The following is a 19,616-nucleotide window of genomic DNA, read 5'->3' as shown; positions in this document are numbered from 1 at the left end:
GGAAATGGAAGTCCTTGTGACGTCTTCTGAATGCTTCTAATCCTCTTTATCTAAAGGAGCCAAAAGGACGAACCAAGCATCAAACCGTCGTTGGACTATAGAGGAAGACATTGGGCTTACGAAGTCATATTCATATGTCACCAATGATTCGTAGGAAAAGACCAAACCAGTCAATCAATGTGGATTTGTATTTCCAAGATCTGGAAGGATAAAATGGGAACATATGATGAGACAAAAACGTCAAAGGCTCACTGTGTTATTGGGGAGCCATACAAGGATTCGTCAACAAATTCCACGGGATATACGAATCCCTTGATTGAGTTTCTCAAAGTGGAACAACACGTTCACATGTTGTAAGAATTATTTATTTTTCTTTTGTCAATATGGGTTTTCTTATGTAAGCATCTCTTGATTTGGTTTATGTCATACATTTGCAAATTAAAAACATTATGCGTATACACAAAAAATTAGGAGATAGAACATCCTTTGAAGTTTATACATTATTGAAAATAAATAGAATACAATTCTGAATGATGTTCGCAATAACTTTCGAGGACTAATGGTTCAAAGAAGACAAAGATTGTAGTTGATAATTTTGTTGTTAAAAGCGCAAATTGCACGACTTAAATTGAACGAATGGATTTCGATCCAAATCTTCAATCAAATCGCACATAACTCCAAAACTCATTCATAATTTGAAGGATTATGGCTCTTGACTAAAAATCCAGGACCCACGTGATCTCCTTTTGCACCATACAGACGGCTGTTCATTATTCTCATACATACAAGGTCGACCACTTCGCTAAGGCAGACCTTCCACTTTATCCTCAACGACAAACCTCACAATGACTGTCTGACTCCATGCATCAACCACACACTTCATAAGTCGTCGTATTCTCTCTCCAGACAAGTCAGTCTAACCCGTAGAGGTCGAGTTGCGACCACTTTACAAGTCGTGCCATACTCCGACCACCCCTTTCACTGACAACATTTAAGGCACATCATTCACGTGTTTTAGTGTTTGTGATATAAAATAGGAAGTAAATGGTAATTTAAATTTTATGACTTATAATAAAGAACTAAGGGTGTGTTAACAACGCCCCCGTGTTTTTACTTTGAGTCTATTTTTCTCTTGGCGCCCCGTATTTTTAATGTTTTTTCAAATGGCGCCCCAATATGCTAACCAAACGCCTTTAACGATTCAATAGTCCCCTTTCCTCTGACTAAAGCCCGAACATCTTGTCTTCTCCTCCCTCCGATTTGTTTTTCTTTTTCCCTCTGATTCTTCATTTGGGAAATTAGCTTCTTATATCTTCTTCTCCTCTTCCTTGATTGTCTCTATTGTGTTATTGCATGGGCGGCCCAGGCCCAAAGCACCGAAGCAGCAAAAGCTGTTTTGGGCCCCAACGTACTTGAGGGACTCGTCTTTAGGTTTAATAGGCTCGTCCAGTTCAGATACATACAAGTGCACCTATATTTTTGACAAATTCTAAGCTATAGCTTAGTGGTTAGGAACTTGATTTATGTGATGATGGTCTCATTTTCAAACTCAGAAATATTTTATCTTTAGTTTTTATTTATACCTAAAGTGACCCCTATTCTTAACTTAGATTGGGGCCTCCCTGGGCCAACCTTGCGTTATTATAGAGAATGACTAAAAACATTATCTGTACTCTTTACCTCTACGTTCTAAGATTAGCTCTTTTGCACATTGCTCTAATCTATGTGGTTGTTGTGTTATACAGGACAAAACTGATATACATTTATGCTTACATTCTACATTTGCTCAAACCATATGATTTTATTTTGGTACAAAAACCAAGTCTATAATGGTGGGTAATATAGGTGAGTGGTTAAGTTCTTTGGTTTGGTAACTCTAAGCATAGGATTTATGTTGAGAAAACTCATTTGTCTATCGTATTTGTACAAATGAAAGTTTCTGTATCAAAACATTCGTTCCAATTTTTCTGTCTGCAATTGATGTTTGCCAAAACATTATTGACTTTCACCTGCACACTCAAAGACTTTTTATCCAGCAGACTATGACCAAGTAACATGGGTGGACTGCATATTCCTTATCAGTTATCACTATGTTAACATTAGTGGGGGTGTCTCCCTAATTTTGGTTCATAATTTATCAACAATTGGTCTTATAATACAAGATCATAATAATAAGTTTCTTAATGCAAAAACCGATGCGAGTTTGATACAGGAATAATAAGGAAGGGGAATCTTGTGCTATTTTGAAAGCTCTTCAACGATCTCTACATTGTAATTCAGTGTATACAGAAGAAGACTTGTAGACAGTCATCCAAATTCTCCCAGGTCAAACAATGATTTTACATGGACATCTCACTCTACTCTTTTGAAGATAAAAAGTTCAAAAATCTTTTCGACGATCTTAAGTTCGATTATATTTCTTGTAAACTTAATGTGTTAGTCGATACTATTGGTTAGAAGGAGCGTCTCCATATTATCCGTGGTCAATGGAATTTAAACTCTTTCTTTTTTTGTGTAAATATTATATGAAAAAAAAATGAGACTGCTATTAAAGGAAAAAGATGGGGCATCCAGCCATGTCACACCACACTTTCCCTTTTATTCATCATATCCCTTTCAAACTAAAACATTGACTTAAAAATCAAGAAGATATTTTCAACGGAAACCCAACCCTTTCTTACTTACCAATTTCTCCCCCACTCCAAAACTCTACTTCACAAATCAGTCTTATTTGGTTTTTCTCAGAAACCGCGTTTAAATTTTAATCCCATCTTGATCCCGTGTCTCTCTCTTATCACTGATACCTAACCACTTATATACAACTTTCTACTCTATCCTTTAGATTAAATCTAACGGCTCATAAGCATCTGATTTTACCTGGTTTCGGTGAGCCCGTAGTATTGTAATACCAAAGGGAGAGTCCTATTAGAAATTCACTTCCAAAAACCAAAAAAAAAAGTTTCTATTTTTTCTTCCCGATCTGATCCGGAGGAAGAGGCATCTCACCGATTCTTTTAAGTGCCGCCGCTCCTCTTCCTCATAATCTCATTACTATTTTCTCTCTCCTCTCTCTACAATCTGCATTCATCGTCTCCGATTTGATTGAATTCCTGGGTTTTATTCTTTTTGAAAGGTAAATTTAGGGTTTTAATCTTCGTTGATTCTTACATTGAATGCGATTAATTTGGTGGGTTTTTTTTTTTTTATGAATTGTGTTTTTATTTCTTCGAATTTAGGTTTTTTTTCCCTTTCTAGAGTTGGATTTGTTAATTCTCTTTTGCATGGCTATGTGATCTGATTGACTGATTCATCTTCGCATGTTAAAATTGTTCCTTTTTTGTGTGTTTTGATTTGTTGTATTTCTTTTGCATGTGAAAATTAGGGAAATTTGGTTCGGGATTGATTTGTTAGGGTTTCGTTGTTGTTAAGATGGTGAGTTCTGAGGCTGATAATAGTTCACTGCCCTCTCCGGCAGTGGAACAGTATGGCGTGACAAAACCCATATCCCTTGCTGGACCGACGGAATGGGACAATCAGAAAAGCTTGGAATTGGAGAAAGTATGTATTTAAATTTTTCACAGAACAAGAAATTTATCAATTTTTTTTAATTTGAATTCTTTGTAAATTGTAATGTTATATTGTTTTGTTGAAGTTCTTGGTTGATTCTGGACTCTATGAGAGCAAGGAAGAAGCTGCTAAAAGAGAAGATGTTCTCGGTCAAATCAAACAGGTAATAGCTATTTCCGTAACTTTGATTCAGTAATTAGAGTACTTGTAAAGCTTTGAGAAACAAAATTGATGAAACTATCGAGTCTAGCTAATGCTTTAGAATATAAAGCTTGATCACCTGTATTTCAAATTGTTTATAAGAGTAATGAAGTGTGACTACATAACGTAAATTCTTTTCTGCAAACCCTTGAACATATTGGGCAAACATCGGGAAGCTGATGGCCTGATTAGTCTATATGCTTGACATTGTGAAACAATGGGAAAATACGGTAGATATGGGATGCTGGAAAGGTTTCAGTAATGTGGTCCCTTTGTGAAAGGAAACTGTGCCACAGTGGTCATTCTGCGCGTTTGTGGTTATTTTACATATTTAGTAGAGTTAATAATCCATTTGGCATTGCTTAACCAACTAGGGCCTCTTTGCCTAAAAGTCTATTAATTGATTTAGACTGTAAAATACCTTTTACTTGGGATACTTAAGTCCGTATGCCTAGCTTATTAGTCATATGTTTAAGTTGTACGAGGTAAGGTCACAGACTCACAAGTGGGCAGATGTTAGACTTAGATTTGGAATCTATCTTGTTTAATTAAATTTATGTATTGTGACAGTTTATGAAAGTTTGGTTTTGACTAAGTATATCCCTATTAATTTTTTTATATCTTAGATTGTACAATCCTGGGTAAAAATGTTGACGCGTCAGAAGGGATATACAGAGCATATGGTTGAAGATGCTAACGCTGTTTTATTCACATTTGGGTCGTACCGATTAGGGGTAAGTTATGATCTTATAACATTTTATTCTTAAAATTTCGAAGTGTAAATTTAGCTTCTGTTAGTCTTTTATGTACATCGAGGTTAATTTGGCTTCGCTAGTGCATACGTTTGACAACTTACCTTGCAACTTGACAGGTGCACGGCCCTGGAGCAGACATAGACACTTTGTGTGTGGGTCCATCTTATGTGAATAGAGAGGTAACTGTGATGGAATTGGCTTAATATAGTTTCAGAAACCCTCTAACTGCTGTTTGGTTTATTATTTTAGTTTAATTGTTGAAAATTTTCTGTTTCTTGTAGGAGGATTTCTTCATTATTTTGCATGATATCCTATACCACATGGAAGAAGTAACCGAACTGCAGCGGATTCCTGATGCACATGTTCCTGTAATGAAATTGAAATTCTCCGGGATATCAATCGATCTTCTTTATGCAAGTGTCTCCCTCTTGGTTGTTCCTGAAGTAAGTTGTCAAAAATGATTTCCGTACCTTTATTGTTGTTTTTGTCCAAGTAAAACTCCTACTCTTCATCGTTTATGCGGTATATAGATTATTACGCAATTTGGTAGCTCTGTGTCGTACATGTGCAAATTTTGATGTTCACTGCATTGGCTAGCATACAGCATACTCTTGCAATTTCTTATTAGAAATATTCGCATCATAAATTGGTCTTCCAATGTTCTTGTTTCCTGGACCGGTATGACATGATGTTCTTTCATGTGTTCAATAGTAATAATCTATAAATATTATGCAGGACCTGGATATCTCTAATAGGTCTATTTTGTACAATGTTGATGAACAAACGGTTCGAAGTCTTAATGGTTGCAGGGTTGCTGATCAGATACTTCGACTTGTTCCAAATATTCAGGTAATAAGCTTTCAGATTGTGTTCAGAATCTTCAGGTTTCATTGATATATCTTGATCTGTCATGTGAGTCTAATCTATTCTATTTGTTTTATTAGCACTTCCGCATGACACTGAGATGCTTAAAGTTTTGGGCCAAAAGACGTGGTGTCTATTCAAATGTAAGTTGGCTATCATACTTTCTGACATCCTAGATCACCATCTCCATGTAAAACGATGTAAATTCTTAGTTCTTACTCATGTTACTTGTGTCGCTTGAGCCATTTTGGTTCGAATCTTTTATGCATACATACATATTAATATAAATACATATGTTTCTTTATTTCTTTCAGGTGACTGGATTTCTTGGTGGAGTAAATTGGGCTCTTCTGGTGGCCCGTGTGTGCCAGCTTTACCCCAATGCAATCCCCAATATGCTAGTTTCCAGATTTTTTAGGGTTTTTACACAGTGGCGCTGGCCGAACCCCGTGATGTTGTGTCGAATTGAGGAGGAGGAACTTGGGTTTCCTGTTTGGGATCCTCGTAAGAACTCAAGAGACAGAAATCATTATATGCCAATCATTACACCAGCATACCCGTGCATGAACTCCAGTTACAATGTGTCTACAAGCACGCTTAGAGTTATGATGGAGCAATTCGAGAAGGGTAATAAGATCTGCCAGGTATGAGCATCATAATTGTTTTTCTCTTGTTCGACGTACTTAATATTCTATGCTTGCCATTTCTAAATCTGTTTTCATCTCCTCTATTTTCAGGAGATAGAACTGAATAAATCACCCTGGAGTGCTCTTTTTGAACCTTACCTATTCTTTGAAATGTATAAGAATTATCTCCAAGTTGATATTCTTGCGTCAGATGCTGATGATTTGCTTGCATGGAAGGGCTGGGTAGAGTCTCGATTAAGACATCTAACTCTTAAGGTAAAGTGTCGATGCTTTTCAATCTGTCGTTTAACCTCATGGATGGAAATTCAAAGATTCCAATTTATAGAATGCTATATTTTTCTTTTCTTTTTTTTTAATAATTGTATCTTTATTGGAATTATCAGATAGAACGGGAGACAATTAATAAGCTGCAGTGCCATCCTTATCCACATCAATATGTTGATAGCTCCAAACAGTGCTCGCATTCTGCATTTTTCATGGGTTTGCAGAAGAAAGAAGGAGTTAAAGTCCAGGAGGGACAGCAATTTGATATACGTGTGGCAGTTGATGAATTCAAGCAAGAAGTGAACATGTACATGTACTGGAAGCCAGGAATGGATATATCTGTTTCTCATGTTCGTCGGAAGCAGATCCCTTCATATGTTTTTCCAGAGTGGGACAAGCTACCTCGTTTATCTCATAGGTTAAACAATCATTGTCAAAAGGCTCAAAAATCATTTCTGAAGCATGACAAAGAATGTAGTCCTGGATCTTCAACAGAAAAGCAGCTCAAGAGGAGAAGAGATGATTCAGGTGGTGGTGTGGGCAGGAGGCCGGAGAAACGTGTTTGTGCTGGCCCACAAAGGCCGGAGCCCGTTTCTCCTGAAAACGGAAGTTGTTCTAGTGCAACATGTCAAGTGAGTCCCCATGATGATAAATCGGAGCATTCTTCTGCAAGTGGTGTAGATAACAACACTTGTATTACGGTTGATTTGATGCAGTTGGAGGAGAGAAAAGTTGTTCTGCGGCGAGATGAAAGAGAAGATGATACATGTACTGCTGTGGATAGAGAAATATCAGCTTCGGTGTTAAAAGACAGTTGCGGATCAAGTACATCATCTGTGGTTGGTATAGTTGAAGAAGCCAAAGTTACAGACTCTGTAGTAAATAGTGTGGTAAGGGCTGAGAGTGGGTCTTGCAAAGTGACAAGGTCATTGGGTGAAGAAATTTCTGGGGTTGGTACCAGCCAGGTTGTCAGTGATGAGGTCATTTCAGGTGATACTGGATTAAAATTTTCTACAGCAAATAGAACTTACAGCAAGAACATGCATAGAAGCCATGAGGTGGGGAGCGACAGCAGCCAAGGCTCCAACTTAGATGATGGTAGTGGAGACCTATTGCAAAATGACTGGACAGAAACAGCTCATAGTGGTGGTAACTCAAAATTGGTGCAGAAACAGCTGATAACGCAAGCACACTAGTAAATAATCGTAGTTATTTATTTTTCATTTTAAAAGTTTGTTTGTCTGTTATATTTGAAATCCTGGTTTTTTGGTTGTTTGCTTTGGCAGGTTGGTTTTGGCATCAACATCATAAAGACTCAGTACCGCTGATCTTTGTCAAATATATTGAAAAGGGGTTATCCTTCTTTGTACATAAGAAAGAGAACAAGAAGGGTGAAGCTCCAAAGGAGAAGAAACAAACATCAACCAGAGCCAGCTTTTTGAATGGGTAAGAGGGTAAGTAACATTATTGGAATGCATGCTTTCATTTTTCATGACAGTTGGATGGATGCGAATTCGGATTCTCAAGTTGAGATGGTTGAGTCTTTCTCTGAAGAGCTCATATGTTCGATGGGTCGTGTACAGTCGACTGAATTTTACAGATGAAGAAGCTGCAGCATTCTTGTTTGCGGCACCTTTTTTTTTAAGTTGGGTTTAATTAGGCGGATTAGAATGGATATTGTTATCAAACATTTATATATAAAGTTATACTTGTTACATGCTCTCTCTCATCTGCCACGGCATCCGTCTCTTCTTTTCCATATTCTGAGTTATAGTTTTCTCTGTTCTATCCTTTTTAGCCTCGTATGAAACGAAAACTGGCTTCTCCTGTTTGGAAGTTAATGCTGAGGTACAGTTCGACACTTAATGCTAGTAAGTGATTCATCTAACTCTTGTGTATATCTAGCTTGTTTGGTCTGATGCATCATTACATCCACCACTGACTTTTGTAAAGATAAAATCTTAATCATGTAACAAATTACTGATAATTTTAAGACTGACTAATGTATAATAAGATGCTCTAATGGCAGACGCGTAACCCTTCTATGCTCTCAAAAATGGATTCACTTGTCAACAAAAAGACTCATGATTCCCAAACCCCACAGCAAGCTGTGCCACCATATCTTGATTATTATTTCCACACCTTGATGACACCATCTCATGATAAAACCTAGTCACAAAAAAAAAGTAGTTGATTATGAGAAAGTAATGTTCATATTTGAGAGATGAGGAAATGTAGTAGATCAAATAATAATGACTTAACTTGGTACTAGTTCATACTTGACCAATTATTTTTATTTTTATTTTTATTTTTTTGAGAAATCGACTATAATCTACGTTAGTCGTAACAAGGCATTGATATATCATGAAGATGTGATGAGCACCATAAAACTATAATGAAAGAGGCCTAAAACCCGACAAATTATTATATTATTTACTATATATATTGCCTAAATTACATCGGATAAATCTTGTGACAAACTGTTTGCACCGAGATTCGATCCCACGACCTCATCGACTTAAGAGGGGTGTCCAATCGCTGCACCAAAGGGTGGTGGACATAGTTGACCAACTTGAATCTGGCAAAACCGGGTTTCTGTATTGGTAACTATAAGCACGAGTATGTTCATACTTCATTCCAAACTCTGTCAAACTCATGGTGTAAGTGTGTATGACTACAAATTTGTTTATACGGTTCCCATTGAAAAAAAAGAATAACTTAAACAAAAGCAGCAAAAAAGGAGATCAATTTAGTACAACCGCAACCGTGCAACCTACGCCCCGAAAACTAGATGTGGTCTCGTACAAGTGATCATGTCTCTCCCCTCTAACAGCCGCCAACAAACACAGTAACTACGATCCCAGACTGCAACAAAGTGATGATTAAGAGTTTATGAACTTGCTAAGGGCAAGTTAAGCAGATTATACTCAAGCCAAAATATTAGATTGTCCGTAGATCGGATCTTAAATATTTTGAAATATCTTGAACTTTTGTTGATCTTCGGACCTTCGTCTTTTCGATCCGTCACGTTTTTCACCTATCTCATTATTAACAATTGGTGATTTCACTTTGAAATCTTAATCAAAGGTGTACTAGTATTCAATAGATTAAACCCTCTAATAATTGTTAATTTTTTATACATTGCGGAAGGAATCTATGATATTGGAGTTAGTGGATAACGATCCTTCTTCTATATGTAATAGGATACATGATATAGGACGGATCGTAGATAAGAGATCCGGCGGTCAAGATGAGTTGCAGAAACAATATACGTGTGTAACACGTGTATGTACGTGACGGATCGAGAAGACGAAATCCGACGATCAAGAAGAATTAGGAATATATTTGAAGATATGTGAAGATATGTAATATTAGTATGATATATTCAGAATATCTCTTGTAACTATCTAATGGTAATATTAGATAGATTTTGTATTATTTCCTAGTTTAGTAATCAGAAACTAGGAAACCCTAAACCCTAAGTCATCTATAAATAGGAGAGGGTTATAGGATTCAAACTCATCGAGTTATGTCTGACCAATGTAACCGATCAAACCCACATACAATTGTATGTGGTGAATTATTAATAAAGAAGTATTATCCGTGGATGTAGGTCTTGAGTATTCGACCGAACCACGTTAATTATCGTGTCTTTATCTTATGTTCATATCTCCGATTATTTATATAATCGTGAATTTAACAATATGAGATTTAAACACAGTTGTGCTCCGTTCCAAAATCTAGTTAGCAGTGGAATCGATATTTGGGTTTTGGAACGTGACTATTGTTCTATGTAATTTATAGGTACAAATAAAGAAAAAGTGTTTATCATGTAGGGCTTCGTGTTATCATGGACTTCAATGAACCTCCAACATAATAATTGTTTTTTGTTGAAGAGAAATTCAATTACCAAGTAACGAGGAATATGATTGCAGTAAAGATGGGAGATGGAACATCATCCATATCCGATCGCCTAGATGGTTCCTAAACCATTTAGCTAGAGTGTCTACAGGAATGTTAGATGATCATAGGGCAACTTTATCATGGCCTTCAAGCGTAGTTATACAGACATAAATAGGCAGTTTATATGCATATTCACCTTGATGTAGCGAACCTTCAGAAGAACACACTCCTTACACCATCTTGGCAAAGTTTACCAAAATGGAGTGCGAGCACTTACAATTCAAGACAATGTTTTGTCCATACAAGTTTTTGGGACGCATCATTTGACATAGGGTCATCTTACCATTCTTTTTTTTTTTTGAATTGTTCAGCGTGCCTCGAACCCTTGACCTCTACAAGGTGGAAGACTACCTCTTACCACTCCAACCAAGGGTTGTTGGCTCTTACCATTCATTATTGACGGAAGCGCAATAGTCAAATTGACGTATATGCCAGTTGAAAGGAAGAAGAAGATAAAATGATTCTGAATCTCTTGATTTCTCATTTAGTTGAATTTACAATTGAGATTACATATAAATATAGATTAGAGAGAGAAGAAGTAGAGAGAGAAAGTTGTTGTAAGAACTAACTAACTAATAACAAAAAGTTTCTCTAACTAACTTTTCTAATCTTTACACATTAACTAACTAATGCTAAATAACTAAATGAGTATCCATAACAGCCCCCTGCAAACTCAACATGGGTGAAACAATGTTGAGTTCGGGTCGAAGTGCAGAAAATCTTGAGAGAGACAAAGGCTTGGTTAGGATATCAGCCAGCTGATCATGGGTGGACATATGTCGAACGGTGTGTTTGAGATATCTTAGAATTCTCTTAACAGCATTCCAATGATCTTGGGTTGGATTTTGAAGAAATTGACACACTTTATTGACTGAGAAGGAGATACCAGGTCTTGTAATGGTAGTATATTGAAGAGCACCAACTGTACTTCGATATAAGTTAGTACCAGAGTCACTCAATGGACCCCCAACATCCTTCTTGAGAACACAATTTGTAGCCACAGGAGTAGAAACTGATTTGGCCTCAAACATTTTGGTTTTAAGCAAGAGATTGCTAATATATTGTCTTTGAGAAAGAAGCAATTCAGTAGAGGAAGGTAGAACCTCAATTCCAAGAAAGAAATTAAGAGAGCCAAGATCAGAAATAGCAAACTCAGTGGATATGATACTGATGGTAGTTTGAATCAGAGATGGATCACTACCTGTGATGATAATGTCATCAACATAGATGGGAATATAAATAGCATGAGAAGAAGTAACATTATAGAACAAGAAAGTATCAGTTTGAGAGGCTAAGAATCCATGGCTGAGAAGGAAGGAACTGAGTCTTTCAAACCAAACTCTAGGAGCTTGTTTTAGCCCATAGAGAGACCTTTGAAGTTTGCAAACATGATTTGGATGATCAGAGTCTATAAAACTAGGTGGTTGACTCATATAGACCTCCTCTTTAAGAAATCCATTGAGAAAGGCATTTTTAATATCCAATTGCCTGAGTACCCCAACCTTTAGAGACAGTAAAAGAAAGGATTATGCGAATGGAAACAGGCTTGATGACAGGACTGAAAGTATCTTCATAGTCAATGCCTTCAACTTGATTGAAACCTCTAGCTACTAGTCTAGCTTTGTATCTCGAAATGGTCCCGTCATCATTCTTCTTGATGCGGAAAACCCATTTACACTCAATAACATTCATTGAAGATGTAGAAGGAGTAAGAGACCAAGTGCCAGTCTGAATGAGTGCATTAATCTCCTGAGACATAGCCTTTCTCCACTTAAGATCCTTACAAGCTTGAAGATAGGTGGTAGGAGTAACATCACAAAGATTATCAGGAACTGAAACAGTAAATACTATGAGTTTTCGAATGCCAAATTTGCCTTTTGTGACCATAGGATGAGAATTTATAATGAGAGTAAAAGAAGGGAGAATAGGAATATGAATAGAAGATGAGACTGAAGTGGAAGGTGGTAAGGAGTGGGAGAGGGTAAGAGAGTGGGATTTGGTATAGAATGAGAAGTCTGAAGTAGAGAAGAAGAAGAAGAAGGAGGAATAGGAGGAGGAGATGGAATTTGAGCTGCAGTGAGCATAGGAGTGGGAGATGCTATATGAGTAAAAGTTGGTATAGGAGTGATGGTTGGAATAAGAGTGGTAGATGGTATAGGAACAGAAGCTGAGATGGGAGTTGAAAAAGGAAATGGAGGTGGAGAAAGAGAGGAAGAAGAATCAATAGAGGAAGAAGAAAGAGAAGCATAGGGAAATTAAGACTCATCAAAAATAACATTAGAATATATTATAATTTGATGAGCTTTGGGATTTAGACATCTGTATCCTTTGTGCTTGGGACTATAACCAATGAAAATGTGACAAGAGCTTTTATAATCAAGCTTGTGTTTGTTAAATGGTCTTAGCCAAGGGTAGCAAACACAGCCAAATGTTTTGAGATAATCACAATCAAGTTTGGTGTGGAATAGAACCTCAAGTGGTGAATTATTTCGAAGTAATGGAGTTGGTAATCTGTTTATGAGATAGACTGATGTCTCAAAAGCAAAGTCCCGAAAAAGAAGTGGCAAATTGGCATGGGTCAAGAGAGCAAGACCAGTTTCAACTATGTGCCTGTGTTTCCTCTCAATCATACCATTTTGGGCATGATCATGAGGACAAGAAACCCTGTGACTAATGCCATTTTGCTCAAGAAATTTAGAGACATTTCGAAATTCTCCTCCCCAATCAGATTGACACTCTTAATCTTAACAGAGAACATGTTTTCAACATGAGATTTAAAGAGTAGAAAGGTAGAGAAGACATCAGCCTTATTAGTGATGGGAAATATCCAAGTATATCTTGAGAAAGTATTTAGAAAAGTAACATAATACCTGAACCCATTGAAAGAAGAGCAAGAAGATGGACCACAGACATCTGAATGTATTAATTCCAATGGAGAAGAAACAGTAGAGATACAAGACCTATGAGGTAAAGAATGGCTCTTAGCCATCTGACATGGAGTACAAATAAAAGGAAGAAGAGAAGAAAAAGGAAGAAGAGAAGAAAAAGAAAGTTTATTTTGCTGAATAATTTGCTTCATGGTTTTGAAAATTGGATGTCCCAATCGAGAATGTCAGTCAGGAACAAATGTGGAGGAGAATGCAGCACTTTGTTTGTTTCGTAATATAAAATTGTTTGTTTCATAATATAAAATATTGAACACAAGTCAGCCAATCTCATGAACTGTTCATAGCAAATTCAGAACACTTTAGTTAAAAATTGATACACTAACAACATAAAGCGAACATTTATAATTAAAACAGTTGAAATGTATAAATTCAGGACTTTTTACATGTTGTACCGGCATTAATTAAGCGTCTCCTAACCTAAGCTCCAAAATTTATATCCAAACTAATTTTACCTGGTTTGGAAAGAATGATTTCTTATCATATATCCTAAGGAAGAGCAAGTACAACTCTTTCACTACTTATTTAGTATAATCAAGGAAATTGATATTTGTTGATATCATGACATGTCATCTGAAATCTTAAACCTCAAAAATCTATAGAGGGGAACAAATATAGCTTGAAAAAAATTTAAGAGGAAGATGAGAAGCACACACCTTAAGATACCACAACTTCCGTTCCAACCCGGACATTAACTGTCGAAATTCTTAACACCAAAACTGTTGAAACATCGCATCATACATAAACATCATAACATATGAAGTTAGAATACTAATAAATAGAAGTGGATGAAAATCGAAAGAACATTAATAGAAGAATTTAACAAACAAAAACTATTGGAGAACGAAGTGACAAAGTGATTAAAGTTATGAATAGGCTTCGAAGCCTGTATTTACCATCAAACAAGTGTGACAACAGAGAAAAAATAATTCATGTATGCAGCAACATATAATGTCATTAAGGAATTTTATTAAACATGTATTGTGTAGCTTAAAATCATGAATCTTCATGTTCCAAACTTACCAAATTTCCAATCTTCATCAATCTATACTAACACGATGATCTTCATAACAACCTGTCAACATAGTCGGTAAATTAAAAATATGGAACCACTAAAGTTATTACCATAGACCTATCATACCACAAGCAAAGGAAAGCAAATGGATATGTATGGTTAGATCATGAACTTCAGAAAAACAATCCATATGGATCAAATAAGTTTTAAGAGATCAAACAAAATGAACACTATAAAAAATGTAAAGTCAAAAATCAAAACAATATTTTTAATATATTCGAATACTTGAAACCTAATATTTATCTCCATTTATGTTCAAAATGACATTTTTACCCGTAAAACTTAGCAAAATACCCTTTTACTTATACATTGGGCAAATGCCACTTTTGTCCTTCTTACCAAACTTCATGTTACCAAGTTGTCAAAATGACATTTTAATTTTTTGTAGTCAAAATTGAATATTTACCTTTTATAATATCAAATTAGCATTTTACCCTTATGTTGTCGAAATCACATTCTTACCCTCGTATAACACACAATGACATTTTTACCCTTTTATATTAGTAAAATCTCTTTTTTTTCCATATGTTGTCGAATTTACATTTTTATCATGTTTTGTTAACAGCTTGACATTCTTACTCTTAAGTTAGCAAAGTGACACAAGGGTAAAAATATAATGTTGATAACATAAGGGTAAAAATGTAATTCAGACGGCATGAGGGTGAAAATGTAATTTTGGCAACATAAGGGTGAAAATGTCATTTTGACAACATAAAGAGTAAATAAAAGTTCTTAATTGAATATTATATTTTCAACCAATAACAGAGTTTGTAATTCCACAGAATAATAAATGACAACCAAACGAAAAAACTCTTATTTTCACAGAATAAATTTCATGAAAGACTCTCCATGGAAACTCTTTATTTTCATGGAATTATTTCCCTGATATCAAACACAACCTTAGTGTATTTCTATAACTTTATTAGATTCTTTAATTTCAAAAGCTTTCATAAGCTTTTCCACAAGCTTTGCCATATTCTTCTTTAATTTCATAAGTTTCCAAAACTTTATTAAAACATTTAATGTCTAACTCTAATACTTCCATAAGCTTTTCTTCTTTTAAAAAAAGCATTTATACAAAAAGATGTATTTCTATAACTTTATTAGATTCTTTAATTTCATCTTTATAATTCTCCTAAAATATTTAGATCGTCAATAAAAATTAATAGTTAAACTATCTAACTTTGTTAAACACAAAAATACCTAAGCTAGGGAGAAAATACCAGAAAATTTAAGCATTCAGCTTTCTTTAAATGACATTCCAATCGCATTTTAGGTAAAAGAGGGAAATCTAGAGCTTTTAAAGTAGGATTATAACATATTAAAGCTTCTTCGTAAAGCCCGAAAGAAGAACTAATTTTAAAAACCTAAAAAGTGATGGAGAAAATGGAACCCGGGGTAATGTAAACAAATGTTTAATATCTAAACAAATGTTCAAAATCTAAAGTTTAATATTTAAACAAATGTTTAATATCTAACCAAATTTTTAATATCTAATGTTTATAAACAAATTTTTATTATCTGATGTTTAGTATTATACAAATGTTCAATACTGTTTAATACTATTTATTTACTCGGTGAGTGATGAACTGTTTAATACGGGTATAATATGTAGATCTCAACTTGTTTCTCTTCTTTTTGAATTTTTTTATTTCCACCTTGTGTTTTTATATCATTTTGAAAATAATTTGAAGCATGTCTCTTGTATGATCTTTTTACTTTCTTTCAGAATGTGGGGTTATTGATTGGCGAAGCTCGAATAGATTTATCTTAGACTTCTGGCTTAACGATGTGTGTTTGTTAGTTTATTGTTAATTCTTGTCTTCTGATTTTGTTCTTGTTTTGTCTACAAACTTCTATGTTCAATTTGTTTACGATTCAGACTTGGTTTGATCTGTTTGAAATAAGATGATCGATTTTTTTGAAAAAAGATGATCTAATCTGCTCGATGAGCTCGACTTAATCCTTTCATCTCATCCATTTTAAGGAAAGTTCGTATCATTCGTAATATTTTCAAATCTAAATTTGTTTGATGAAACTGTTGTAGTTTTCGACTAAATTACTGTTTTGTTCGATCGTAATATTGTTTTGTTCGATTAATTTACTATTTTTTTCGACTAAATTACTGTTTTGTTCGATCGTAATATCATAATACTCCCTCCGTCCCATTTTGTTTGGTTGTTATTCCTTTTATGAATGTCCAAAATGTTTGGTCACTTTCTTTTTATAACATTCATTCAAATATTAAAATGATGACACTTCCAAAACTATCCTTTAATTTCAATACCAATAAAAAGTTTTAATTGGTTCTACACTTCTTCTAATGTTATTTTTAATGAAATACTCTAAATTAAATGAGGGTAGTTTGGAAAAGTGTTTCTTTTTTGTCAACAATAAATAAGGTCTCCTTAATAAGTTGAATTCTCCAAAACTACAAACAAAATGGGACGGATGGAGTATTGTTTTGTTCAATTAATTTACTATTTTCTCGTTGAGGTGTTTACCGATTTTGTTCTTATCTGTTTCATTTTTTTTATATTATTCATATTTGTACAAACAAATGTAGTACAATAGAGAGAAACTCTGCCGTGATGCAAGCAACCTCTCCTTTCCACCTCTTCCACAACTCACCAAAAAACCCTAATTAATCACTGCCGCCACCACCACCTACCTTTGAATCTCCCTCACAGTCTACTCCACTATCTTAAACACACGTTAATTAAGTAGAAACCACCTCGATTAATGATGTGGCGTGAAAATACCACATTTAGGTCACTTAACTTTGATTAGTTAGTTCTTTTCGAGTTTTATTTCTAATTATTTATGTGTTTTTATTGCTAGGTTTATTTGGGGTTTGGCGTGTAATTCGGAATAAAGAGAGCGAATTATCACATTTTCATCTTATGCAGCAAAAGGGAAGAAAAGAGCACCAGGGTTATTTGGTCATTTTAGTCAAAAACAGAAGTCAAACAACAAGTGAAGTCAATGACGAGTCCGACGGTGAAAACGGAAGTCGATTCGGAGTTCGGACGGAGAAGTTGTGAAGGAAAGAAGCCGAGGTTCGGTCTTGAAACAACGATTCGATGAAGGCACTCCCTTGCTTTAGAAAGAAGCCCAACCCAAGAGCCCAAAGAGGAAGAGAATAATAGAGATTCTATGGGCACCTTTTTGGTCCAAGTCAAAATGGCCTAAGACTTAGTCAAGTTTGACTAAGTCAAGTCTAGGGTTGTGTATACACAAGTGAGAAAAAGAAATCAAAAGGGGGAGACACTATTCATCATCTTCTTCACCAAGCACCAAGGAAGAGAGATAAAAGAGGCAAGAGGCTAGGGTTTTTGTTCTTTGAGTTAGAGAGCTTGAAGGTTTTGATAGAGAGAGAAAAAGAGAGCAAGAAGAAGGAGGATCCGGCCAAAGCATAGGTCGGCCAGCACACTAGGCCGGCCTAGCTTTGGCCGGCTGAGCTACTGCTCGGGCTGCAACACGAGCAGCAACTCGGGAGGAGCAAGTCGCGGCCAGCAGCTCGGGAAGACTTCAAGGGGCACGGGACAGCAGGCCGGAACAGCAGGGAAGCTTCCAGTCCGCGCAGACCAGCTCGGGCAGCAGCAACAGGTCGGGACAGAGCAGATCCGGCACTCCGGGACGCGTCTGCAGCACGGCTTTCTTCACGGGACGCGGCTGCAGGTCGGACATGCTCGGGACAGCAGCTACCGACTCGGATCTAAGCTATTTTGACCGGAATCTTCTTGTCTTTGGCCGGATTTTTCATGGTGTTCCGGCCACTTTCTTGGTCGGAAAACTTAGGGCTTTTGCTTCCCACACCATTGGTTAGCTACCCATGTTGTTTGATTTGGTTTTTGATTAAAAGTGATTAGAGAGAGAAAGCTTGGTGAAGCTTTAATGGTGGTGGGTTTTAAATGAAGAAGATGAGTCTGGTTGCTAAGGGGAGATCTGATTTTTGCTCGGGGAGGCCCATTATGCACTGTTAAGGGGAAATCTAAAAATTTGCTAAGGGGAGATCGGCTGAACCTTAACTACTCAAATTTTCCGACGAACCTAGCCTCGAACCACATCGAAAAAGGGGGATTTCTCATCATCTTCTTTTCATTTATTACTTATCACCATGTTAGCTAAATCAAGTGTGTCGTTAATGAGATGAAATATGATGAATTTGTGATTATCTATGTGATGATTTAATTTTTGGATAATAAATTGATGTTCTCTTATTTTGATTACCTGTTTCAATCGTTTTTCATGTGTCTTATCAAGTACTTCGCATAGTTAATCGATTAGGCAAAGTGATCGATATCGATCGTAGTCTAGATCCAAATTTCATGTGTCTTGTCATGCACTTCACATAGTTAGGCGGCTAGACGACATTTTCGATGATTCGGTTTTAATTGTTTGGGAAGTTTGTTTGACTAAGTATTATCTCCGGACATACGTAGTGCTTATGAACATCCACCGTAGGAATCGAGACTAGGTTTGTATCAATATATTCGATTGGACCGTAAATAGTTGTAGGTTCACCACAACGGATTCCCGGACCTCGACACTTCTCTCACTTATTTGTTGCCTCCCTACTCTTGTTCCTTCAACTCTTCTCTCGAATCTCTCTCGCGTTCTCACATTGATATTTTAGTTTGTTTTACTTCCTTTATTCTCTTAGTGCTTATTCGTTTAAAAACCTTTCATTATCTTCATTTACTTTCGCTTTTGTCTAAGTAAGCCTTTGATATCTGAACCGACGAATAAGACCATTCGATATCCAAATTGCCTTCCTATCCTTGGATCGATCCCAACTTTGCCGGATTACTACTTGATACCTCCGCTTGGGTGTGCAACCTTTTCGGGTGCATCAATTAACTACTCTTACACCTCTCTCTAGATACGAGTGGATCTGCACTTCATCATTACATGAAATCCGGCTAGATTGCATACGGTTTATCCTTCCCCAGAAGTCAGCAAAGGTATTGGGCAACACTCAGATCGAAAGCACATCCATTCGAGAACCACAACTCCCGAGAACCCACTTGTAATCGAAGCAAGCAATCTGGTAGTTAAGTATCACTTATCTCTCTCTTTGTTTCTCTTGTATTTAGTGTTTTTTGTCTTTTTTCTTGGTCTTCAGTCTTTGTTCAACATTAGTCACCTTCTCTCTCTAGGATGTCAATAGTCACTTCCGGCGAGTAGACGGCTCTGGTGGGAGGCACCCCCAATCCGGTTGCATGCATGCGATTATGTTATTTTGGCTCATCTCCTACTCCCTTCTTCTTCTGGCTTATAAGTATCATCCGCTTCACGTCCTCCTCCTCGTCTCTTTCACCACTCTTCTGCT

At 36.2% G+C, this 19,616-nt stretch overlaps 1 protein-coding gene across 4 annotated transcripts; it reads left to right on the top strand.

Moving 5' to 3' along the window:
* Nucleotides 1–2,601: 2,601 nt before the first annotated feature.
* On the top strand, nucleotides 2,602–8,015 carry LOC147532105 (nuclear poly(A) polymerase 4-like). Of its 4 annotated transcripts, none has more exons than XM_086646305.1 (12): nucleotides 2,602–3,133; nucleotides 3,383–3,558; nucleotides 3,653–3,730; nucleotides 4,395–4,502; nucleotides 4,640–4,702; nucleotides 4,805–4,966; nucleotides 5,259–5,372; nucleotides 5,468–5,530; nucleotides 5,702–6,031; nucleotides 6,125–6,289; nucleotides 6,418–7,493; nucleotides 7,585–8,015. In XM_086646305.1, coding segments are annotated over exons 2-12 (2,289 nt in total). In that variant the 5' UTR covers nucleotides 2,602–3,133; nucleotides 3,383–3,429; the 3' UTR covers nucleotides 7,586–8,015. The 4 variants fall into 4 exon arrangements, with proteins under 4 accessions (XP_086502431.1, XP_086502429.1, XP_086502432.1 ...); XM_086646303.1 differs by having other exon boundaries at nucleotides 2,629–3,133; nucleotides 6,418–7,481; XM_086646306.1 differs by having other exon boundaries at nucleotides 2,903–3,133; nucleotides 3,412–3,558.
* Nucleotides 8,016–19,616: the final 11,601 nt, after the last annotated feature.

The sequence above is a fragment of the Eschscholzia californica genome, unplaced genomic scaffold (genome assembly GCF_041429995.1).
Source record: "Eschscholzia californica isolate CP2 unplaced genomic scaffold, dmEscCali1.0.p SCAF_6, whole genome shotgun sequence".
NCBI lineage: Eukaryota > Viridiplantae > Streptophyta > Magnoliopsida > Ranunculales > Papaveraceae > Eschscholzia > Eschscholzia californica.
Note: the sequence above shows the minus strand (reverse complement) of the source record. Positions and strands in the feature narration are given on the sequence as shown.